The following is a 26515-nucleotide window of genomic DNA, read 5'->3' on the forward strand; positions in this document are numbered from 1 at the left end:
CACTAACAGAGAAACTAGGGATAAAACTGGTGGATGTGTTAATTCCTTTGAAAAAGGATTCTTTATCCTAGCTAAAAGAGTAATCTGCAAATTAACCATCACTCCTCTACACCCACCAGTTACTAAGAGCAAGTATGCAAATTAACCCCAACCAAGATGGCTATGGCCAGAGAGCAGGAGGCTTGGTTCGCTCCAGGCTAGTGTCAATTGTAGAAGATAAAACAAACCCCAGATACCAGGGCCTCCCCTTGGGTCGCCAGGAGGGTGTGGTTGGCCTACAAAACACCATAGGCCCCTTGCTCAGTCCGCCCCACGCCCGAAGGGAACCCCCACCCTGATTCAGAACACCCTTCAGGTCGAACCAACTGACCCCCACCCATGCACCAGGCCTCTATCCTATCTAATAAAAGAATATGCAGATTGACCATAACTCCAACACACAAGATGGCTGCTCCCGTGTGGTCAAAGATCCTGCCCCCATATGGACACAAGATGGCCAGCAGGGGAGGGTAGTTGGGAGGAACCAGGCCTGCAAGGGAGAGGTCCCAGATTGGAGAGAGTGCAGTGCACGGGGCCTCTAGTTTATTAAACAAAATAATTTGATAGTTCTTTCTACCCACCCCTTTTCATACTAATGCATGCTGCTTTGGAAAGCTACTATCGATAAAAGCAAAAGTAACCCTGAAGCATATCCAATTTCTGACCACCTCTGCTTTCCTCTAGGTGACTTCCGAGTAGTTCCCAAGTCTTGATTTTAGGGTAGAAAAGAAACCATCTGTACACAGATCTGGTTGGAGAGAACATGGTTTAATTAAAGGCAAAGCTGATTTTAGCAGCTGCAGGTCTTGCACAGACAGACCTAAACAAAAACAAAAAAATCAAAACAAAACAAAACACAAAAGAAGGTTTACTACACAAAACCAGTTTCTGATGAAGATTCTCCTCTCCCTCCTTATTACTCCACATAGAGGATAAGGCAAGGAACCCGCCCGAATATCAGAAAACATTCCAAACACCAAATGCTCATGCAGAAATGGGGCTGCAGAGGGGACGTGGACCCTCCTGGGAGCGACGGTGAACCTGATGAGCTGGTCTAGGGTGCCAGAATGGGTGACAGTTCACACACTGGAATGTTGCAGCTGCCTGAATGTGGGGCTCAAACACACAGAGTAGGGAAAGGCAGCAGGGAGGAGACTTGGGAGGGAGGGGCAGGAAAAAGTGGACACAGGAAGGGGCATGAGAGAAGCACAAAGGGTTTCATATTGCCATTGGATTGGGGGAGGGGGAACTTCACCCTTCCAGACCTTCTAAAAAAAAAAAAAAAGAAAAAGAAAAAAACACAAAAAAACCCCCCAAACACCGTGTCAAACTGAGAGAGCAATAATGTAAGCACACGGACTCCAACCACTCTCTCTGAAGAGCAATGAGCCTTATGCCCTGCCCCTTTCACTGCTGGGGCTGCCCACACTCCAGTGATGCCGGGCTCCGGATGTGCTTTGCTCTGTAGCCACCTTCCAGCTCTGAAGTTCCACACTAACCACACACCACCACCCCTCCGAGAGCAGGTGGGCGTGTGCGTGCACACACACACACACGTGCACAAAGGAGAGACCTCCTGGAAAATAAACCCTACCACTAGCACAGCAATCGGACATTTAGATTGTTTCCATAATTTCCCCTTAAAATATTACTTTTCCAGGAAACGACTAACAGAAATGCTGTCCTTTTGTTTCTACCCAAGAAAATTTTCAGTCCTCGTTCCTGCTAATAAATATCAAATAAAAGCTCATTTTCCTTTCTTCCACCTCTTCCAGAATGGACTTCGTTGTGTTTTCTTCTGTGCATGATGCACATGTGTCCATGTTGCGAGTTTCACTCTGAAGGTGGAGGCTGGGGGATTGCAGCTGGTGGGGGGCCTGGCCCCGCTGGGCTACACAGCCACGCCACTCCTTCCTCTTCAGACTGTCTTTTTGGGCCCCGGCTGCTGGACCCCATGCTGTTGCTTCTTGTTTCGATGTTGTACACATAAGGAATAAAAACAACGACTAGCATATAGCATAGGGTAGAAAAGGGATGGAGAAAGGATGGGAGGGAGTGGAGGGAGTAGATAGGATAGGGGCACAAAAACCAACCAAACAAAAAATAACCACACTGAAAGCTTCTACCTAGTAACACCAGGCCATGAATGGACTAGCCCGCCTTCTGGGAGACTGCTTGCTCTGCTACTGCAAAATGTACAGGAATCAAAAACGTCCATTTAAACCCTACAGCAGCCACCTGCTGGTCCAGCCCAGCACCACCCACACTGCACCCTCGAGTGGGGCTCGAGCACCTACAGAGTGAAGGGCATTTCCTGCTGGAGTCTCCGGGCCAGAGAGGGCCTACTGGAACCTTCTGAGCGAAGGCGAGGCCTTGTCCTCTCCCTATGGAACACTGCCACTGGCCGAAGAGGTCCGCCTCCCCCTCTTGTCACCACCAACCTCTCAAGGAGCAGTGAACGGGGCTTTCCTTGCTGCACACTGACCTAAAGCAGCACATCTGTGTATGGAAGAATTCAGTGTGACTTTTTTCACTACTGAGAATATAACAATAATAAAAGATGTTTAGGAATAATCTCAACTACATTCTCAGTCAGCAAAGCAATCATTAATGGATTCCTATTTTATTCCCCAAAGAGGGAAAAAGGACTGAGAAGTTCCCTCTGGCTTCTCCCACCTGCCTTCCCTTCTCAGCTTTCACTTCCCATGTGGCTGGGGACATGCACGATGGAGAAGGCGAGAGGCGGTGCTATCAGGTAACCGAGTGAGACAAACAGCAGTTCCTCTCTCCCTCCGGAGGCCCGGGGGGACGGAGAGTTCCTGATGGTTTCTTTTGGTTGCACTGCGGACATTTCGTGCACACTCAGCGGGCCGGTGGAACACTTACACCCTCTCAACGGCAAGACACAGAGAAGAGGGCTGCCACCTGCAGGGGCTTGGGCCAGTCCTGCAAACCCAACATGCCATGGTGTATGGAGCCTCGTTGCCAGGTTGCCACCCCATCCTCAGTGTGGAGGGTTCATGGTGCCTTGTCCCCGCTGCTGCTTCTGTTTTTGCTGCATCAACAGCTGCTCCAGAGCGGACGGGCCAGGGTGCATCATGGAACTGGACCAGATGGACTGAAAGACAGCACAGAGCTTGTCAGCAGAGCTCACAGGACCTGGTTGTCTGAAAGGACTGGTTTTCAATCCCAACCAAACATAAAGGCACAATGTCCCAAGATCCCCACCGCCTAAAAAAATGCAGCTATTAGAAAAGTCTGTCTTTAAGATAGCTCCTGCTAAGATTGTTTTAGACCAAAAAAGGTGAAAGTACGTTTGAGATGAAGTCTTTTACTAAACTCAGTTCCATGTGTGACCACAGAGTATTTTACTGTTAGGTGCTATTCTTTTACTTGTTCAGGCTTAAATCAAACATTCCAAAATGAATCAGAACGTTCTTAAACTTATAATGCAACTAGGACCTTTGTGTTTCTACCCCTGAAGATAATGCTTTGTCACTAGTGAATTCACAAATTAAAAACAAAAAGCCCATTCAAGAACCTCATGAGGCAGGCCATGTTTCCAGAACGCTGCTAGCTATGAGCTATTAATCAGGTGTAGGGGTCTTAGGAATAACCTAGCTATTTATGAGAATGAAACCAGCACCATTGGTTGTGGTTCTTAGTCCTGAAATCCACTCACCTTCAGGCTCTCCATGAGGACAGCAGAGGAGTCCTCCACAGAGGGGCCGTGGCCTGTCCAGGTGCCGCCTGGAGTGCTGGTCTGCTGCCAGCCGCTCTCAGAGGATGATGTTGCTGAGAGATAATCAATGCCAAACCCACCCATGGCTACGGGATGAAAAGAGATAAGAATTCAAGAAAACGTTTTATCACTGCCAAATGCAGAAAACCAGGGAAAGACAGAGTTAAGTTATTTTAATTTTGTCAAGTTTGGGTCTCACCTGGCTTATCAGTTTTCCACCGATCTGCAGCTCTCCTATCCCTGTTATCTGGAGCCCCAATGGGTCCAAAATTGGAGAATGGAACAGAATTATGGTTGTGTGTTGGAGGGGAGCTTGGCAAGCTGCTTGGGTTAGAGGAATGAGGAGACTGGCTGGCTGGTGTTGAATGATCTATTAAATAATAGCAAAAGAGAGTATTCAATAGATAAGCTGTTTCACAAACATGCCAAGAACTAGTTTCCTGTAGATCTGGTCACTTAAATTCCATTAAAAGTAATTAGAGGTTTTTGGAGGAAAGGCAGAATAAGGGCCCCCAAAAGGACTCTGCAAGATGTGGCAATCGGTTTCACTGAACATAAATACTGAGGCACACTCCTTGCCCTAGAACAAAACAAAATGAAACAAAGCAGAAGATGATTCTGTCAAATGCACCCACTAATGCATCACACTTGTTTCAGATAAGTACCCATTGGTCTTCCACATGAGAAATAATACTGCCTAACTTTAAGAGTTACTATTAAATCAGATTCCATTTCTAAAATAGGCGTTAAAAAAAAAATCCTCTATTTTAAAAATTGCAGTTTTTCCTGCAAAGAATGTATATCTATAAACAAAAGTAAAAAACAGCTGACATCCTTTAGAGCCCCTATTTTTCTCCCATACAACTCTACTGTTTTGCTGGTTACTGAGGATATGAAAAAAACCTTTAAAAAAAATTGCATGCGCGCACTCTTATTGGGAGAGGAAAGGAGAGAGAGAGAGATAGAAACATCAATGATGAAGGACTCATTGATCCGCTGCCTCCTGCATGCCCCGTACTGGGAATTGAGCCCACAACCTGGGCATGTGCCCTGACAGGGAACTGAACCTTGACCTCCAATGCTCAACCACTGGGCCACACTGGAGGGGCTGAAAAAGCTTTTTTAATGGCATTTGCTAGGTAAACTAGCTCATCAGGTTTTTTCTCTATTTTCTTTCAGAAGTTACCTAGAAAAAAAAAAAAATCAACACAATATATTTATGATAAAATCATTCTAACTCTTAATCAATTTGAGTTTACTGGTAATGCAAGGTCTACCACGTGCTGAAGACTAGTTAATACCTGAACTGGCAGGAAGTGATGGGGACCACGGAGTCCCTTCAAACAGGGAGTACAGGGATGTTTCCTGGGGGGCCATTGTGGAACTGAGTTCTGCTTTGGAGCTGGTTGCCAGGTTTTTCCCATATACCTCATTGAACACACTGTTGTTTGGGTATCTTTCCTGAAAGAAATGACAAGTTACAGAAGCACGTCAAAAAAGGAAAAGTATTTAGAAAATGCACGTTCAGGTTCACAGATGATTGGGACAACCTTCAACTTTTCTTAAGGCAAACTTTTGGAGGCTTTTATTTGTTTCTTTCAGCTTTCCTGTTAATTTCCCTTTGCTTTCCCTCACACTTTTGCTCTATCTACTTAAACCACAATGTTAAAAAGTATGAATAATTAGGCGAAACAGAGCCTAAGGATTTCAATATTGAGAAGTTAAAGGATTCAAACCTGTAACATACAAGTCTCTAGTGTACCCAATCAGAGAGAGAGGGGATAAAATAAAGAATCCAAAAGGTGCCGATATATGCGAGAAAGGCAGACATACTGAAATAAGATGGGAAAGAACACGGGAGCCCACAATGACAACACAAAGCAGGATTCTTCACTGTTTACTTACCTGGTTGAGAGAGAATCCGGTGAGGGACAGGAAAGAGGGTGAATGTGACATGAGCTCAGAGGGCTTCTCCAATAAGGATTTCTTCACAGACCCGGAAAAAAAAATGGTAGTTAGATTATGCCTTGCCTTCCTTAATATTAATTTTAAGACTATACAGCCCAAGTATAAGACCATAATGTAAGTGCACTTGTACCCAATGTAGTGTACAGCATGAGGCTCATAAGATGTGAGTGTGAGTCTGTTAAAGGCCACGATGCCTGCTCAGTGCCAGTGGCCATAGGGAGTTACAGACCCTCCTCCTCAATCAGGCCCTCTTAGCCCAGCACGGAGATCCTGGCAGAGACCAGTAACCCTGGAATACTCTCAAGACAAAATGCTGAACTGATCTGGCAAGTTTTTAAAAACACTGACATTAACGACTGAAGAAAAGCCTTTCAAATCCATTTGACAATGGGTTTTGTGAACATGGTTACCTATGCATCTTTATCTACAGTTGACAAAAGTAGGTTTACAGCAGTGAGTGTAATATTCTTATATTAATATTTATTAACTAGAAGCCCAGAGCGCAAAATTGACTTGCTTGCAGCCCTGCCCATCCATGCCAGTCAGGTTGTTGCTGGCCTGTCCTCCCCTACCTGCCTGATCATTTCCAACTGCCCTTCCCTGAGGAGCTGAGGGGACTGAGGCTGGATGAGGCGGGGTTGAGGGGACTGGACACCGCCATCTTATGAAGGCGTGGCAGTCAACTAACGTATTCCCTCTTTATTAGCTGTGGATGTCGCCATTCTATGATGGTATGGTGGTCAATTAGCATATTCCCTCTTTATTAGATAGGATTATTGTATTATTTTCCATACAAACAACTGTAAACCTACTTTTATCCCACCCTGTACTAAAATACATAGTTGCTAAAGTCAAGTCATTGGGGGAAAAAGCTGAATCTCTGATGCTTGCTGTCATTGAATAGTTGGTCAACATGCATTTATTAACCACCTATTACACACAAGTCACTTTCACACACATGATATCATTAACAATGTTAAATACAGAAAGGGTTATAGACAAGGTTTTTCTTTAAAAACATGTAACGAACACCAATATATGCCTCTCCCCAACTGCTCCATGAGCTTCATTTCCTATGGAAGGAGAAAGGGCAATAGGAACAAGGGATCAGGAAGCAGGTGGACAGAGAGGGAGACACTCCTCCAAACCCTCCAGCCACCCATGAAAAGCAGCAAGGCGACATGTAGCGACAGTAGGTCAGCAACTGGGGTTTCCACACCTCTAGGCACAGCCAGGGAACCACTGCTCCGGTTTTTAGGAGATTTTATTTCTCCTAACTTTGGGGGGGGGGGGAAATGGGAGCTTTCTATGGCCACTCACCAAGCCAAATTCAGCTTGTCACCAGTGCCATTAAGTTTTTATTTCTCCTAATACGAAAACCAACGCCTTTTAATTTTACATTTTCTTGCCCAGTGTCTATGGGGAAGAAAATAAATCTCAGAACTGTTTCACATTTTATTAAAATGGGGTGAAGGACAGAAAAAAAACAACCACAGTGCACATTTTTCTTTTACTTCCCCATCTCAGTTAATATAAACACTGGCACAAGTACAGCATGGTATCCTCAGAAATGCAGAATGGGATACAGAAGATTTCTTAAAAAGATACAACTAATGAAGTCTTACACTTTATGTCATTACAGTTGTTTATTGCTGTTGTCACTCTTTTATGGCACTCTGACGCTTCTTTTTAGCCATTTTGTTTATATAGCATTTAGTTAACCAAACAGAAAAGAGCCATATAGCATTCAAAAGCATCAGTAAACCATCTAGAACATATTTCACTTCCTATTTTGAGTGCATGAGAAAAAAAAAAATCTCATGATTATAAATAAGATTAGCAACACTGGACATTCCTGGGTCTGGATGGAAGTGCCACTTGAGAACTAAGTTAAATTGCCAGCATCACAACCTGTGTGTGCCCAGCCCTCAGGATGGTCTTAACAAAGTCATAACTGTAAGGTCTGGAGAAACCAGGCTGTCAGAAATATTTTGTCATGTTCTACTACCATGTGAAGCCAGTTTGGGCTGTTTGGGAAATAAACTTTACAATTCTGTAAAAAAGAAGTGCCCCCCAAAAGAAGAAATCACCTATTCTAAAATCTCAGAAAAGCAGCTGGGGTTAGAGCAAGAATTAGGTTAAATACATACAAAGAGGCTTCTTCCAGGGAGAGAGGCGAGAGGCCCCAGCAGAGCTGGGTAAAGATCAGGAGGGTTAGAAAAAATCAGCTCTTCCTCTTCCTCCAAGGCAGCCAGACTCTTTAACAGGTCCGGAGGAAGCAGAGGGGAGCCCTTGGGGTCCTAGTGACAGAAAGGAGCACAGTGAGAGGCCATAGGGATGTGAAAAGCACAAAGGAGCAGTGGCATGATTAGGGGATGAAGTCATTAATAGTGAAGCAAGATTATGCAAAGGGAAAGGCTCTGAAACACAAAAGCAAATTGGCACAGAGTGGGAGAGAAAGATCAAGACAACACAAAGAAGCAAAAACTGACAAGAGCAGAACATAAAAGGTAAAAGTGGCTCGTGAGTCAAACTGCAATGGAGCCAAGTGACTGACTTACCTTGTGCTAAGGACCAGGTTAGAAACATATCCCTGTGTCTCAGGAATACGAAGGGCAAGGAAGGGGAACTCCGCTATTAAAGATAACTGGCTGGCTCTTCCTCTCAGAAAGCAGCTCGCTTAAATGTGCAGTGAACTATTTTTAAACTTAGATGATTCAGCTCAACTCAGAGAGCCGTCTCCGAATCTCAAACATGTAGGTTAGAGAGTACCACCCATGACATGTCTGCCAGACTATCAAGTTTAAACTCAGTGACAGGATCCTTCGGCTCCTCAAATCCAACACACTGTGCAACTGTGAAGGAGACCAGGCGCTGTGCCCACTGCTCAGTAGCATTCTGTGGCACTGATGAACCAGTGACCTTTAGAAACAGCTACTGGGAAATTTAAAAGATTTGCAGCCCCAGACCTCTCTCTCAAGTGCCTGTGACGGGAAAGGACACACACCTCAAATGGCATCCTGGGCACAGGATCCTGCTCTGGACGGAAGACTCCGGGTGGCCGCTTGCCCCGGCGGTCCACATTTGCTTGCTGAGCCATCACAGCTCTATTGTCAGCCACGCTGTAGGACGAGTCCCAGTAGAATTCTGGGACCTTGACTTCTGAGTGATTGTGGTTATATGGCTCCATGGGAAAAGGCTTCATTTTTTTCTCTAGGGGCTGCTGCTGCATTACAGGAGATTGCAATGACGGCTCAAACAGCTTTATGGGATCTTGGGTCTGAAGGTAGTAGGGCTGTTTCACAGGCATGATTTTCCCTAATGGGCCTTGAACCTGAGGAGGATTCCACAGTTGTTTGGAGGCATCTGCCTGCTGATACTGAAAAAGAAAAAAGCCTGTCATCAGGATGAGAATGAAACGTAATGTTCCTGACACTCAGTACTCAGGAATCAAAGAATGCACTTGGGGGTTTTACAATCAACACCAATCGGCAATGCAGCAGTTTCCTTTACCTTTCAAGTTTTTCAATACAGAGAGCTATTTGGGTACAGATTATGGACACTGAACTCATAGTCTCTCTTTCAATTCAATTTTTTAAGAGGTTTAGTGAGTGTGTGTGTGTCTCCCTCCGGTTTCAAGTGCTATGTGGATGACAATTTTTAAGGTTGATGTCACAGTTTTCTTAACATCTCATCAAGAATAAGATTCTACTTCCCTTCTATAGTTTATGTTCACACGGAAACAATTATTTCTAGAAAATACTTTCCAATAAAACTTAACAAGTAGCAGCAGCAAAGAATAGTATCTACTATCCTTTACAAAAGTGTAAAGGAAAACATTTATATTTTCCTAATCAGCAAAGGGATATTTTTATATTCTCATCATCATTAGAAGTCTAAGAGGTAAATGAACGCATAAGAAGTATTTTCAATTAACTGAATATTGACTAACCTCAGCCTTCCCCCTCCTAAGTTCAGCTGGACAGTACAATGTCACCTACCTGCTGGAACCCAGAGTGGTGAGGAGGGCTTTTCCCCAAAGCTGGTACGGCTTTTGTAGGGGATTGCTGTTGCTGAGCTAGAGCTTGAACCTGCAACTGGCTTGTAGACTGTGCTGCTGGCTGAGCTGGTAGAGACGTAAGGGGTTGCTGGGAAGGTGGCTGTGGTTGTTGAGGTCCCTGGTTCATTGGCCCTGGTCCAGAGGGCCGTTGCTGGCTGTAAGGAATGTGGGACTGTTTCCCAGCTTGCACCTGGTTTCCTGCTGGAGAGTGAGCTGTAGGCTGAAGAAAGGTTCCTGGGACAGAAACACCAGCTGGGAAGGTGTAACTTGAGCCCATAGGAAATGCCACAGGAGGGGGAATAACATATGGGGGCGGGAACCCTTTAAAACAAAAGAACACAGCTTTAGTTCTAAAGAAACTTAGAAAGAAAAAAAAAGGAAAAAGGGGAGGGGGAGCAAAAATAAGTCATTTGGGTTGGGATAAGGTGGGAAAGGAGTCTTCTCATAAGTTATACAAGATAGGGGTCAACTGTCAAGACTGATAAAATGAAAATCTTTAACCTGTTAACTGAGCGGGACCTATAAATACGTCAAACGTAAACAATATCAGGAACGGGTAGGACGTATGAATACGTCCTTGAAATATATGTTGCACCCCGAGAGGGACGGTATATAATTTTTGTAATTTAAAAAAAATATATTTTATTGATTTTTTACAGAGAGGAAGGAAAGGGGAGGGATAGAGAGTTAGAAATATCGATGAGATAAGAGAGAAACATCAATCAGCTGCCTCTTGCACACCCCCCACCTGGGGATGTGCCGGCAACCAAGGTACATCCCTTGACCGGAATCGAACCCAGGACCTTTAGGTCCGAAGGCCGACGCTCTATCCACTGAGCCAAACCGGTTTCGGCTGTTTTTTGTAATCTTTATAGTTTGTAAAATTTATAATTTTTTAATTCGACGTGTCCATTTTTTTTTGTCAATATTCTGTTCTATTTTTTTTTTTTTGTCGGTATTCTTTCCTATTTTTTTTTTAATTTTTTTTTGTAATTTTGTATTTTGTAATTTTGTATATATATAGATTTCATTTATTTTCATTAAATATAAATAAAAAAATAATATAAAATTACGTCCTCTGGGCGTGACGTACTGACACGTCCTAGTGAAAAAGTACGTGCCCGTTACAGGTTGTGTCATTAAAAAGGGAACTCCCTGGTTAACAGGTTAATGTCATTTCAAAAATTAAATATAGACTACTGACTGCTACTTCTATCCATTTAAGCAAGTGGAATGTTCTAAACATTATGCTTAGTGACAGGAATTCCTTCATAAAAAACCTGCCCTTGTATATAAAGTATCAGAGAAATGGCTTTAAAATAATTTCATAAGCATTAGGGAAAACATAACTTCCTTCTACCTTAAAAAAAAAATAAAGTATATATGTGTGTGTGTGTGTGTGTGTACTGTTTTGTTGTTGATAGTATTACAGATGTCTCCCACTTTACCCTCCTTTCCTCCTACCTTTTAATACTATAGTTAGTAATGTTACTCCAATAGAGTATGATTACTCAATGCATGAATAGAAACTCCTACACAGAGCTAATAAGTAGAAGAAATTACAAAACATATTTACCTGGCCGGCTAGGAAGAGGTGGGAAGGCTCCAGGGTGGTGAATGGGGATGAACTGGGAATTACTTGCTTGACTTGGGGTTTGAGTTACAGGTGTTTTCCTGGCTTCAGACACTGGAGTCTTTCTTAGTTCTGTCTGGGATTTTACCTGTGACCAACAGAAGCAAAATTATAATAATCTGAAACTCAAACGTGTCAGAAAGAAGCATCTACTCTAGGAAAGTATTTAAAACACCACTATGTCAAAAAAATAAACGTTGAGCCGAAACCGGTTTGGCTCAATGGCTAGAACGTTGGCCTGCGAACTGAAAGGTCCCGGGTTCGATTCCGGTCAAGGGCACATCCCCAGTAGGGGTGTTAAAGAGGCAGCTGATCGATGATTCTCTCTCATCAATGTTTCTAACTCTGTCCCTCTCTCTTCCTCTCTGTAAAAAAAAAAAAAAAAAAAAAAAAAAAAAATCAATAAAATATATATAAAAATAAACATTGAAGATACTTAAATCCCCCTAAATTAAAAAGAGGAAAATAAAAGTAGGTGATTTAATTGCCAATAAAAGATACATGGCTTCATTTTATTCATATAATTATTTGCCCTCACAAAATCATAAAAATATTAAATATGGAAAGGACCTGAGAGCTCATTTGTTTTACAAATGAAACACCCAATGCCAACAGGTCAAAAACTTGCTTCTGATCTTAAGTTGCCTGTTATAGGTTCCAGGGCCCTTTATTAATTACTCTAATTCATTAAGTAACATACATAAACTATCAGTATAAATTAATCATGACCCACTTTGGCCTTCAGTTTAATTTCATCTGGGCAGCCTTAAGGGTACCAGTGAGGCATTCACCCTCCACCTTGCACCTTACCACCCTTCAGAATTGATAAGATTCTTTCTAAAGAACAGGTCCTGACTTCTGCACATGGAGCAAAAGAAGTGGATGCCCCAGGCACTGCTCAAGATGAGTAAAAGGGGGGTGGGAGGGTTGTCAACCAGGGAAAAAGGAGACATGTAAAATTTTAAACAAGAATTAAAAAAAAAAAAGAATAAAAGGAGGGAAAACAGGCAACTTTTACTGAAGACTTAGAATGAGGTACAGAGGGTGGTGATCCACTGACTGCTATCAGGCTCTTTATTCACCTATAGGCAGATTGTAAGAGGAATGAGGGATCAGGAGGAGATTTTATTTCTAGTCTGAACTGTGCTGGGAGGCAGAGCAGGCAGGAAATGCTGGGATCTATCCCTGAAGCACAGAGCTCTCAGTTTTGTAGTTCATTTAGGTTTTCCCTTACCTTTCTGCAGCTCCTATCTTTCTGCTCCTGTCCTTTTCTTAATTTCTACCATGTTTTTTCGGTTTCTCCCCCTACTAATCTTAAAATGGAACTATTATATTCTTATTTCTCCCCTTCCCTCCCCCAATCCTGCAAAAGAAACACACTGAAGGCGGTTTATTTGCAAGACGCCACCAGTAATATAAGGTTCCTCATGCCTACCACCAACAAATACATTTGCCAAATGTGTTAACAAAACAAATGGCATTTACTCAAACATTAATGGTACTAATAAAACCAGTAAAGAACCTTTTCCCTTTTATATAAAATAATCTGTATCTCTTTGGAGAGGTATTAACACACACACACACACCTCAAAGCTGCAAATAACTGAGCAGTGTTTCTCTTTTCCCAGCAGGAAACTTGGGTTCTTGCTTTACAAATTCCCATGGCCAGTATAACACTAAAGTGTGTTAATAATGCTACTGGCTGCAACAGGTACAAATGTCAAGGAAAAGAGCTTCATCTTCATCTTTTATCTTGTACAGTGACTCTAAAAAAACCCACCTATACAAGCCTTATTATACTTTCAGTTCTGCTGGGTCTATCAAAGACCCCCAATTTCTCACTACAGCATTAACAAATGGCAATTATATTTTCAAAAGAAAATGTAAGTTTTTGTGTAACTGACAGCTCTGCAACTGGCAATTTCAAACAACAGAATTTGAACAAAACTGATAAACATGCCAAACAAGTTAAGACTCTTTCACTCATATAATCCCCAAGGGTCAATGAAGCAACCATCTACCACTGCTCTTTATAAGACTTACTATGAGGCATTTGAAGAATGCATTCAAGCTTCTAGAAAAGCCAATTGTCAAGGCTTTAGGAACAAGATGAAAAAATCTTGCCTTTTGTGGGAGCCTTCCTCTACCTGCTTTATAGTTCAAATACAGCTTACCTGCACTGCCACATTCTGCTTTCCTGTTTCCTGTAACTTTTCTAAGGTGCATTTCTTGGGTTCTGTTTTCCTCTTGTTGTTGTCCTTCTTTCCATCATTCTTAGTTACAGTTATTCCTTTGCTATAGTCCCTTCTCACCTCTTTGGGAGGAAAACTTCTTCCTTGGTCTCTGTTCACTTCTCGTAGCTTAATGTTCTCTTTGAAGGTGACCACTGGTTTCTCTCCCGTGTCACAGTTGTTGCTTAGATTTCGGCCCGTAGACAGCACCGATTTCAGTCCTGGATTCCCATTCTCAGCCAGTAACTCTATCATGGATGCTTCTTGCAGAATAAGGTTCTCTTTGGCTTCACTGGGGTCTTCCAGTATTAACTCTGGGATTTCTGTGATAAACAATAATTTCCCTACCTCATTTTCACACTGAATCAGCCTAAAAAAGTAAAAATAAATGCACATATGAAAAACATAAACCTAAAAAACAGTACAATTGAATTGTGTATCCAACAGTCAAAAGATTCCCAGCCCTAAACAGGGAACAGCCGAAACCGGTTTGGCTGAGTGGACTGTGGACTGAAAGGTCCCAGGTTCGATTCTGGTCAAGGGCATGTACCTTGGTTGCAGGCACATCCCCAGTAGGGGGTGTACAGGAGGCAGCTGATCGATGTTTCTCTCTTATTGATCTTTCTAACTCTCTATCTCTCTCCCTTCCTCTCTGTAAAAAATCAATAATAAACTTTTAAAAAAGAAAAGACTTGGAAATAGCAGGAAATAACAATGTGGATTCAGGTAACACAAAAAGAAATTATGTAGAGACTTATATTCTCATTATCATATTCAACACATATCCGTGCCCTTTTAATGTTTTCCAATAATTGCAGCTACAAATACTGAACATGTTTTAAACATAGGCACTAGATTAGGCCCTCGAAGTAGCTATTTATAACTCCAATTTTATAGGTGTGAAAACTAAGCTAAGAGGTAATAAGTTCAATCAAACATACAACTACTTTAAATGATCCCAGTATGACAGGAACCTCAGTACAAAATGACTATGAAACACTGACTGACTTTGGACAGGTTATAATCAAGCAGAGGATCCCAAGGACACAAACATGAGGAAGTGGCAGAACTAGAAGCTGAATTTAAATGAGGTCTGACTCTAAGACCTACGCCCTCCACTACACCAACTATGCAATGTGCTTTGTATTTAATTAGCCAGTAGCTCCATCCTGGTCTGTTCAGATTGAAACTGATCACCATGGCCCTGTCAATCAATACCAAGCACCGTAACTGTGAAATGTACAAATTAGATTTACATAAATGTTTATGAATTAGAGCAGAAGCTCATGGTAAACAAGGGGGTGAGGCCAATTCCTCTACAATAGGTAGGTAATGGGGAGAAGAGAGATTTAAGAGTATAATGATCACCAAGGTTATAATTTGCTATGTTGCCATCATTTTGTCTTAAGAGTTTATAACCAGAAGCATTATACCAAAGACTAAAACATAAGTGGCTGTGTATGTGTATTTAATGAAATACCTTGGCTGATTATCCGCGATCCATTTGCCTATAGAGATCAAGCGCTGCTGCCGTATTTGTCGTTGCTGACCCTCTTTGTCTCCTGTAATACCTTGGTGGCCTTTGGAAAAATCCAAGTTCCTAAAATTGATATAAGCAAGTTATAAAAGATATTTCCTAGGTAAGCAAATGATTCTAAATAACTGAAATGGCTTCATATTTTTTTCCATAAAGGTTAACTACTTGATGTAATTAATTACATTTGTTTTAATTTATATTCCCCAAGATGTTAAATCCAATGAAGCAAAGCAGAAAACACACTATGGAAAATATTAGAGTGCAAAGCAAAAAAGGAGAGTAAGTTCCTTCTGATAAACTCTGAAAAGGTTTCACATAGCTGGCATCTGAGCTGGAGCATGGCCAGTTATAAGTGAGGGAAGGACAAAGAGGAAAAGGAAATGTTCTAGACATAGTATGAACAAAGTTTTAGAAGAATAAAAACACAGAGCTATTCAAGAAGGTAACAGTGAATGTAAATATGTATAGGTAGGTATTAGTGAGGAGGAGGATGTTAAGTGGAAAATAAGGCTGAAAACTTACACTGCATAGTGATAGAAAATACTAGTATGCTGCACAACTAAGCATTTGAACAACTGTTTCTTATTAGTAAAGGGCATCATCAGGTCTATACCTACTTTAAAAATATAATATGGAGCCCTGACTGGTTTGGCTCAATGGATACAGCATTGGTCTGCGGACTGAAGGGTCCCAGGTTCGATTCTAGTCAAGGGTATGTGCCTTAGTTGTGGGCACATCCCGAGTAGGAGGTGTTGCAGGAGGCACCTAATTGATGTTTCCCTTTCATTGATGTTTCTGACTCGCTATCCCTCTCCCTTCCCCTCTATAAAAAAATCAATAATATATTTTAAATGTGGAAACAGTATAGAAATAAACTATAGAAAGAGAGGGACTCTAAGTAGGGAAGGTAATTAGGAAACTTTTTACTGCAGGTAAATGATGATAAAAGCCTGAACTATGATGAAATAAATGGGAGGAGTTGTATCTAACAGGCCTTTTGGACACAGAATTACAAAGACTTGGTGAAAAAGATTAATGGAAATAAGAACTGTTTATGTAGTTGGATAATGGCATACAGATAAATTTAGAAAGATCACATTTTACTAACCAAATAAGAAAATACTAGCTCACTTTTGGTTATGTCAAAACATGACTCTAGAAATATGAGTCTAAACTCTTAAGTCAGAATTGAAAATTTTGGTCTTAGTATCCAGGAGGTGAAAGCTCAAGACAAAAGGATGGACATGATCACCAAAAAGAATGTAGAATGCAAAGGAAAGGGCAAGGGGAGAACCCTGGAGAACCCCAATATTCCAAGGCATGTATCATAATACAAAAGAACGCAACTGTGTCTCGTAAGGGTAGGAGAAGAATGATTGGGGGCTAAGAAAACAGAGCTAAGAAAAAGGTTTCATGAAGGGGAAAAACAGACTGAATGCAAAAAAAAAATTATATAGGATGAAAATTATACAGAAGTCAATACAACTTGGTAACCAGGAGAGAGGCACTGAGTTTACAGTTGCAGTAGGCTAAGAAATAACTGGCTGTGAAGCAGTTCATCAGGACTAGTGCTCACGACTCTTAGAAGTTTATTGATGAAGAAAAAGCTGAGGTTGTGTTTTTACTTTAAAAAAAAAACTTGCATTCAAATATATGTTTACTGATTTTTAGAGAGGAAGGGGGAAGAGGGAGGAAGAGAGAGACAGACATCAATTCGAGAGGGAAACACTGATCAGGTCAGTTGCCTCCCATTCGCTCCCCGACTAAAGAACAAACTCACAACCTAGGCATGTACCCTGACCAGGAATTGAACCTGCAATATTTTGGTGATGGGATAGCACTCTAACCAACTAAACCACCCAGCCAGGGCATAAATTTTATTTTATTTTTTTAAAGAAAGAATACAGCATATTTAAATGTTACTAGGCCAAAAGGAAGTAATTTGCTGTTAAAAAATAAATAAATAAATAAGATACTGAAAATATAATGCAGAGAGAGATGGATAGATGGAATAAGGTTCTTGGGGATGTAGGAAAGGATGAGATCAAGGACACAGATGAAAGGACTAGATTCGAAAAGGAGTAAGAAGTTATTCCTCTTAAAGAGAAGGAACAGAGACAAAATGATTGGGAAAACAGAGTGCTTTATTCTTAATATGAAATATGTCAAGCAATATCCTTTGGTTTCCATTTTGAGACTTTCTCTCTGATTTCAAGGAAAGTATAAAAGGAAATAAATTTCACTTGGAAGAAGCAATTCTCTTTCCTTTCCTCCATATTTTTTAAGTACTTAGTATTGGTATTACATAGTCATTAAAGACACAACATATATAAATCCATTTTACATAAAAAAACTTTGACTCAGAGGGAAGGTAGGGGAGGGTGGGGATAAGGGGGAGAGATCAACCAAAGGACTTGTGTGCATCGTATGAGCCTAGCCAGTGGCCACGGACAACAGAGGAGTGGGGGCATGCATGGGAATGGGTTTGGAATGGGAATGGGGGGATGAGGACAAATATGTGATACCTTAATCAATAAAGAAAATTAAAACAAACAAACAAAAACTCTGACTCTCAGTTGCTGTTAGGAAAAGAAGACAAAGCTGAGAAAGATCAAAAGTGCTTCCACACCCAAGCCTGATTCCTCATAATTTTAATATGGCAACCACTAGCAATGAACTCAGCCTCTTCCAGCTGCCACCCACCTGAAAGAAGGTCTCAAAGCCAAGAATCCTTGTAACTCAAACTCCTCTGGAAGTGGTGTAGCTAGAGAAGGGTAGAAATCAAGATTTATAAACATTTTAATTAAAATCCTGTTGTTTAGCAGAATACTGCTAAGTGTGTGTGTGTGTGGGGGGAAGTCTCTGGAGAAACTATATGATATTCATAGTTCCCTGCTCTTTATAGTAACTTACCGGTCAAAGCCCTGCATGTTGCCTTTGGGCCCTGCCATTGCCCTAACATTCACCCTTACCCAGTGCTGAGTTGCAGTATGATGTCTTCCCCCCAACCCCAAGCAGTCTTAAAATTTCATAGCCTCAGACCCAGTAATCCCATAATCCCAAAGTACTGAATTACAAAATTGACATCATCTGGGAGCTTTTAAGAAATGTAGAATCTTGGGCACTATCCCAACCTACTGCATTTTCAACAAGGTCCCAGGAGATTCATTTGCAAATTAATGGTTGAGGGGCATAGATCTAATGGAAGAAATATAATCAGAAATAAATCAACTACTGATAGTGCAGTGTAGAATTATTTATAATGGGGGAAAATTTTAAAGCAAACAGATAATGATTAAATAGATTATGGCAAATATATAGCATGGACTATTATGCAGCCAGTAAAAATAATGTGTCAAAATGTTTAAATGACAAAGCTTTTGCTAACAATATAATGTTAAATTGAAAAAGCAAGTACAAAGCTGAGTTAGATACACATAAAGGCTGTGTATACACACATAGAAAAAGGTCCATAGAAAACAATACTATCCCGTATCTCTATATGAGAGAACCATAGGTGAGTTGTGTTCTTATATTTGTATGTCTCAAATGTTTCATGGTAAGTAGGCATTACTTTGACAGAGTAATGCTGTTTACATTAGTTTTGTGTGTGTGCACACACGCACACATGTGTTTTGTTTTGTTGTGTTTTTTTTAATACTAAGAACAAGGAGAATGGAAAGAATTTGAAGGTATGAACTCTCTGTGCTCCTGTTCAGATGCAGCTAAATAGGAGAATAAGCTACTGGAAGAACATCACCTCTACTTCCACCCACTCAATCTGGAGAGAGTTCAAAGTCACTTCTGATATATTAAATTTAACATCAAACACATAACAACACAAACCTGCTTTTCTGTGGCCTTAGCCCACCATTAGTGATGGAGAACAATGTAAACAGCACAAGGTTGAGGTTGCTCTTACCATTGGTACTTGAAAGATCCTCTTCATGGGGATGGAAACTATTTAGAAGAGAAATCAGCCAGGGCCAAATGCTGAAAATGAAAGCGATAGTGCAGACTTTATTTTCACATAAGAGAAACCAGAACACTAAACTCATGAAAATGTTATCTCAAGGACCTAGACTTCATGCATTTTTCTCCTTGCTTCAGCACTTTAAAGACTATGACTTCCTAAAACATATTTTCAAAGATGTCTAATGAAAGATACACCAGAGTGTCAAATTTCTATGAGATACTACTGCAGATGTTTCTCAGGCTCCTAATTTAACACTAGTTAAAGTTTAATAATTTTTCAGTTTTAAACATTGAAAATTGGTATTTACTGAGAAACTATGACCAGAGAAGCAACATGTTTTTATAGGGCTTTCACATACATCGTCAGTAAAAAGTGGAACCCCTTTTTAGTTCTTAACCTGAATTAGCATGTATGATTACACCAGTCAAATCACATTCTCTGGTCAATGTGATGAATATACATACTGTTACAATATCCCTACCTCTAAACTCTGTTTCCTAATACTCAAGCTATTTTTGTGAGTTTGTAAATATTTAAAATTTTTTAATGTTTACTTAAAATATTAAAAATATTTAAAATAATCCATATTCTACTTAAGGCAACATTAAGCTTTTCTTGGAATGTGTAACAACCAATGTTGGTGAAAAGTGTGATAAAAAAGCTAGGTCAAGGTGCCCAGGTTACAGAAATTAGATGTAAGTAATCACAACATGGAGAAAACTTGACAACTACTAATACTTGTGCACTGTGAAATATGGGAATATGCCATTAAAAAAGTACAAAAGGATATACAGAGAAACATAGGAAGAAAATCTCCAGTTTTAGAGACATACCCCACACTTGTCTTTAAAATGAATTGTAACACAATTTACAATAGAATGAAATACCTGCAAGGGCATAAAAATCCTGATATATCTGATAGGAGACAGGGGGAAGAGTAAATGATACGAAAGAAAAGGGGGAAGGGGAGGAGAGATTTGTAAATAAAACTATTCCTCTGCATGAATAACCATTTTGCCATGCTAAGAAATGGGAATGCAGTCCTAGCTAGTTTGGCTCAGTGGATAGAACGTTGGCCTGCGAACTGAAGGGCCCCGGGTTCAATTCCAGTCTAGGGCACATGCCCGGATTGCAGGCTTGATCCCCAGTAGCGGTCATGCAGAAGGCAGCCAATCAATGATTCTCTCATCATTGATGTTTCTATCTCTCCCTCTCCCTTCCTCCCTGAAATCAATAAAAATATATATTAAAAAAATAAAAAAAGAAATGGGGATGCAAAAAGTGGGCCAAAAGAGTCACTACAGGAACAAAACCAAAACAGAACAATCAATCCCTGCCCATAAATACAAAAACTCTCAAGTAAATATAAAATACAGAATTCTTCTTTCATAGAGTCACTGATACAATTTCCTATAACAAACACAAGTTATGGGTTTTAAAGTACAGAAGGGAAGGAAAACAGTATAGCTTCTGGATGAAGAAATGAAAATTTTGCACCAGAAAGCAATGTTTAAAAATATACATTTACAATGCTCACACTGATATGAAAAGGAGATGTGTGGTATGCTGTGCTATGTTACTAAACTCTATTCATAGAGTAAATGAACTTATAGTGAGGTTTAAGGAGGAAAGAAAAGAAAATTAAGTAAAAGGACCACAGGGTCTTAAATGTGGCTGGGACATTTTCAAGATTGTGCCTTTGGTCAAAGTGTAGATGTTGGGACACAAAGCAGAAATGTCAAAGGGCTTCTCCTTATATCCATCATCAAAATATGGCCAAAATCGGTTTGGCTCAGTGGATAGAGCATCGGCCTGCAGACTGAAAGGTCCCAGGTTCGATTCCAGTCAAGGGCATGTATCTTGGTTGTGGGCACATCCCTGGTAGGGGGTGTGCAAGAGGCAGCTGATCGATGATTCTCTCTCATCGATGTTTCTAACTCTCTATCCCTCTCTCTTCCTCTCTGTAAAAACATCAATAAAATATATATATATTTAAAAATATATGCAGGGGAGGAACTTCCAACTCACTGAAAATTTTTTGAAAATGTTCCCACAATCCAAGGTAAGCTGAAGGTGTTTGTTTTTCACTCTAAAACAAATAGTTCCTAAGAACTGTCAGAATTATTCTGAGTAGAGATTAGTGAGAAAATGGCGATGACCAAAATATTCTATGCTTAAACCAAACAAATATAACTCAAATTGGGCGTTACTATAGACAACACCAAACATGTTATGTATAGAAAACAATGGAAAGAAGTAAAAATCTCTTTCTTTTAATTCCTAAACAAAAAATTGGAGCATACTGTAGTGCAGTGTTTTTCAACCTTTTTTGGGCAAAGGCACACTTGTTTCATGAAAAAAATCACGAGGCACACCACCATTAGAAAATGTTAAAAAATTTAACTCTGTGCCTATATTGACTATATATAAAGTAATTCTCTTGAATAGGAATCAAATAAACACAAAGAAAGTATTTTATAATTACTTTATTATGAAATATTAAGTAAACAAAATAGTGAAAAATTATAAAATTCTTGTCTTGTCTGCACCTATGGCACACCAGGCAACATCTCGCGGCACACTAGTGTGCCGCGGAACAGCGGTTGAAAAACGCTGCTGTAGTGAATATGAAATAAACTGGTTTTATCTCCATTTCACTTTGGAATGTGAAAAATGCCACTTCCCCAGGGTGGCAACCGAGACCAAGGGCAGGGGGGGGGGACAAAAAGTCAGAAATCCTTAAGATTGTGCTTCACATGAAGAATTCAAACAATAAAGGAAAAGCATACAAAGAGGTCTTCAGTTTAATTTCAAAAGAGTGGGTGGGAAATACAGCCTTCCATTGTTTAAATGTTGTGTTTTCTAAGGTGGTTTCAACATATCTTTGAATATCAAACAAACAAAGCACAAAAGCTGACACGAAACTCTAAGATACTCACTACTGTCTTTCATCCACCACCGCCTCCTGGAAGACCCTGGGTCTGAGTCTCAGCCAGTCCATGGAGACCTTGACTGCAGGAAGGGGATAAGCATTGTAGGATTCCTCCTGAGACTTGTTCTGGAGAGGACACTTGCACAGGATGCCAAAAAAAGACACTCAAAAGAAAAAAATGTATACAGAAAGCGTAAGATATTTGAAATTGTGTTATCAGTCTCACAGCTTCTTTCTAAAAAGACTTTTTCATTCCCAAGTTAAAATTGTTACAGATACAGTGATGATGGATGTCAGCAGATAAGCAACAGAATTTAGAGTATGGGCCTCTTGATTCAATATTAAGACATACAAGACACTTCTTTATATAGCATTAATGCTTTATGATGAAAAGGCCAAAGAAGATGGAACAGAAAGTTAAAAATGATTTAATACTTACTAAAGAGGGCCAGCAACTGTGTCCAACACAGCTGCTCATCTTGGCTGTAACTATGCTGTTCTGTTTCATTGCTAAAGTCACGAAGGTGATGAAGTTGAAACAGGTTAATGACAGTGACATGAACTAACTGCTGAGAGTTGAAAGCTTTTTGAAACAGCAGCCTCTGTAAAAGAAGATAGGGAACACTGCATATACTGTTATCGAAAACAGGAGCCATCTTCAACACAAGAATTAAACTGTCAGTCTGTATTCAGAGCTACATTGGGTTATAGCATAATAAATTACAGATGGGTAAACTATTCCGCTTTTAATAATCTCAGTATTTTAATCGAGTCTAACGTGGTCTGATGTTTCTCATGCTGACCATTTGCCTTGAAAAAAATTAACCCAAACACCACTGAACTGTTTTTCACAAGTTTTCAGTATCGATCAATAAATTTACATGCCTTCATCCATTAGAAGCTGTTTTATAAGAGATGCAAACACACTAAAATATCAAATTGGGACCAATGACTAAAAAGTACATGCAGATAGTGAGAAGAAAAATTTCAAATACTCAAAACATGTTTTTGAACTCTTGGTACATAATGTCTGACTTCCAAAATTTGTCATACAATTTACTCTTTCAAAGGCCTGACATACTTAAAGAAACTTACTTATAAACGAGGTATATAGCAAGAACATACTTTGGAATAAAGGGCAAATGATATCTAAAGCAATCATTAACATACTACAGGTACTTCTACAAATTATTTCACTGACATTTCCCCCGAAGGTACATCCATAACCTTCATCATCAACTTCTTTTACTTAATAACCATGTGTTCAAAAAGACCTGCTAATCAGCACTAAAAGGAATAATTTACCTCCATGCATTCAGCTGGTGGCCTCAACCTAATCGCCCTTTTCAACCCCACAAGTTCCTAACAAAGTTGATAACAAAGATGACATCTGGCTTCATTCTACATTTTAGCTACAGCCAACCTGCCTCTGTCCCCAAGGAAAATTTGTGGAGACAATGGAGACTCTCACTGCCTTATGGTAGGAAACAGATACAGAATAAGATCTATAATTCATTAGCAAGACCTTTCACATTATCATTGGAGAAAAATATAATTCCACTTCACTTTCATTCTCCTCTCCCTATCAGATCTCTCAGCCTCCTTGCCATCTGTCACTCCCATATATACATCTAGAATGCTCACTCCTTTCCCAAAGACATTAAGCATTTTTCTACCCTTTCCTGAAAATGTCTTGAAATCCTAACTCTTCTCCAGAATTCTCCCATAAAATTTTCAATCTCTCCATCCAGCCTTTACACAAATGTGTTATTGTAATACATTTACATTGTTACCCAGGCATGAGGGGAGCCTAACCAGTGGTCTGGCATAAATGAGAATACTCATCTGTATTTTTCAAACAGCATTTTTTCTTACAATTACAATATAGCAATGCAGTGTTCATTTTAGAAGGCAATGTCCTACATTACAGAACCCTTTAAAGGACTTTCTAATGTAGGCACAGAAGCATTGATATATTTGCTAGTACTAGGCTACACCATATGCAAGATTAAATTCATGAAGGCACAGACTTTGTCTTGTTCTCTCCTCTGTGTCTCCAAAGGCCTAGAAAAGTGCATGGCACACAACAAATACTTAGTGAAGGAATAATTCACACCTTTGGAAGTCAATGTGTAATTATTCAATTGTACGATACTTTTGTAAAATTTAGATTGTACTGAAGTAAGTAGATTCTCCACTGAGACAAATTCAAATAGGAACACACATATTGCTACTGAAAAAGTTTGAACAGCCATTGAGGAAAACAAGGAATTAAATACCATTAGGAAACAGCATACATTTGACAGATATAAAAAGCCTTACACCTCAGTTCCTAAATTCCATGCCTTAATCCTTCAATGAACCTCAACTTGGTAAATGTTTCTGCTTAGTAGCTAAAGATTGCTAGTTAAACAGACACACTGAAGTTTACATCATTATCTACAAACTAAAGGCTCGGTACATAAATTGTGAATGGGTGTGGCCCAACTGGCCCCTACTTGAGATGATAGGAGAGGGCCAGCCAGGGGGAGGGGGACAAGGGAGGTTGGTTGACAGGGATTGGGATGGGGGAAGAGGTAGGGCCTTGAGTGGTTGACGGGCAGCCCTGCCCCCTGGTTAAACTCCTGGTCGAGGGGACAATTTGCATATTAGCCTTTTGTTATATAGGATTTAAAATACTTTTGTATATTTACTCAACTATGCTAAAATTTCACTCCACAATGCTCTTGTGACATTTTAGTACTGGGTGAGGTTTAAAATAGATCTGCCTCATCCTGTGTTTAATTTTAGAGTGCAGGAATGATACTAAACAATTGCCCACACACTCCCACCAGAACTTCACATACAAAATTATATATTTGAAGAGCATATTAGTGTTTGAGGTTGAACCAAATGCAAAACTGACTAGACTCTAGACTAGAATAACTTACATAGAGAGGATTTCATTAAGGTAGGTTCCATGCCCTCCCTGTTTGGGAAGTGTATCTTTCATAGGATAAGAGAGCTCGAAGCAATCTCAAGAGGTCATCTTGTCCAATCCCAATATGTAACAGGACTACACCTACACCATCCAAGAAGATAGCTGTCAACCTGACTGTTAAGTTTTCAAAGGAGTGTCCTCAGCAACACCCTACATATCTCTACTCAAATCCTAAGATTTGATTTTAGTTCTGACTACAGGAAAGACAAAGATATGTCATTTTAAAATAATCTTTCAGTAATCTGAAAACTTATAATAAAGCTATTGAGACTTGTTTGTTCTTTCCAGGCTGAATAGCTGAGGGCATTACAAAGCAAGTTGTTGCTTTCATGCACCCGACCCCCCTCTATAAATCATGGACTAAGTTTACATATGCCACTAAGAGAAACAGAAAATTGCAAGGGACTCTTATTTTAGAAGCTTATTTTAAAACAAACAAATTTATTATAGTTATTTACTATACTCTCACACAAAAAGTATCAACTACACCTGGCTGATGTGGCTCAGTGGTTGAGTGTTGGCCTATGGACCAGGAGGTTGTGGTTCAATTTCAGGTCAGGGCACATGCCTGAGCTGTGGGCTAGATCTCCAGTGGGAACAGTGCAGGAGGCAGCTGATTAATGATTTTCTCTTATCATTGATGTTTCTATCTCTTTCTCCCTCTCCATTCCTCTCTGAAATCAATTAACTTTTATATTTTATATAAAAGTATCAACTAAAAATTGATTATCTGTAAAAACCACTTCACATTTATTACATCTGGCTAATTTATGTCTCTTAATTAAGTTCTACAATCTCTGAATTGTGAGACTTTTATAATATCTGTAAAACTATAAAGTTGTTATAGACTAGCGATCACCAACCTTTTAGACCTCATGGACCACCTGTGGTCCACGGATCACCAGTTGGCGACTGCTGTTACAGACAATTCCAAAGTGTAAAGATACCCAGAAGTAACCACGAAATAAAAAATGCTCATTGAGAATGTCTTGTTTAATGTTGATTCCAGTAACTAAAACAGTGACAGGTGTACAAGTCAAATATTTGTTGAATAAATTAAAAATAAAGTTAATACTTAATTTTGACTCCTCCATTTTACCTATCATACACTACATTTAAACTAATTTAATATACTAACTAACCCAAGTAATTTTCACATACGTAACTAAAAATAATTGAGTAAAATTTCTCATTTCTTTCCTTCAAACTACCACAAATCTTGATGGACCAAAATGCAAGAGAAAGGAGCTTGATTTGCAGAATGGAAATACTTATAAAATAGGTAACGAAACCGTACCTAAAAATATCTAATCCATCAAAAGCAATACTTTGCAAATTAGAAATAAATGTGGTTGGTCTGAGACAGGAGTTGCTTCTTTCCACTTGGATACTTTTTGCCAAATGACAGCTACTTTTT

The 26515-nt window shown here is 39.9% G+C and overlaps 1 protein-coding gene across 4 annotated transcripts in view; it reads right to left on the bottom strand.

The window, feature by feature from the left end:
• Positions 1–788: 788 nt before the first annotated feature.
• Positions 789–26515, bottom strand: part of SMG7 (SMG7 nonsense mediated mRNA decay factor) — a 56375-nt gene continuing 30648 nt past the window's right edge. For 2 of the 4 annotated variants that reach the window (XM_036442683.2, XM_036442684.2), the window contains 15 exons: positions 22558–22720; positions 22126–22282; positions 19133–19203; positions 17914–17974; positions 15154–15273; positions 13617–14043; positions 11386–11530; positions 9751–10130; positions 8757–9128; positions 7900–8049; positions 5687–5767; positions 5083–5242; positions 3981–4151; positions 3722–3867; positions 789–3157 (listed from right to left, as the gene is read on the bottom strand). In XM_036442683.2, the coding sequence (XP_036298576.1) occupies positions 3044–3157; positions 3722–3867; positions 3981–4151; positions 5083–5242; positions 5687–5767; positions 7900–8049; positions 8757–9128; positions 9751–10130; positions 11386–11530; positions 13617–14043; positions 15154–15273; positions 17914–17974; positions 19133–19203; positions 22126–22282; positions 22558–22720 (2718 nt within the window). In that variant the 3' untranslated portion in view covers positions 789–3043. The remainder of the gene's footprint in view (positions 3158–3721; positions 3868–3980; positions 4152–5082; positions 5243–5686; positions 5768–7899; positions 8050–8756; positions 9129–9750; positions 10131–11385; positions 11531–13616; positions 14044–15153; positions 15274–17913; positions 17975–19132; positions 19204–22125; positions 22283–22557; positions 22721–26515) is intronic. The other 2 variants (XM_036442686.2, XM_036442687.2) reach the window with 2 other exon arrangements.

Source organism: Pipistrellus kuhlii, unplaced genomic scaffold (genome assembly GCF_014108245.1).
Source record: "Pipistrellus kuhlii isolate mPipKuh1 unplaced genomic scaffold, mPipKuh1.p scaffold_m20_p_18, whole genome shotgun sequence".
Lineage (NCBI taxonomy): Eukaryota > Metazoa > Chordata > Mammalia > Chiroptera > Vespertilionidae > Pipistrellus > Pipistrellus kuhlii.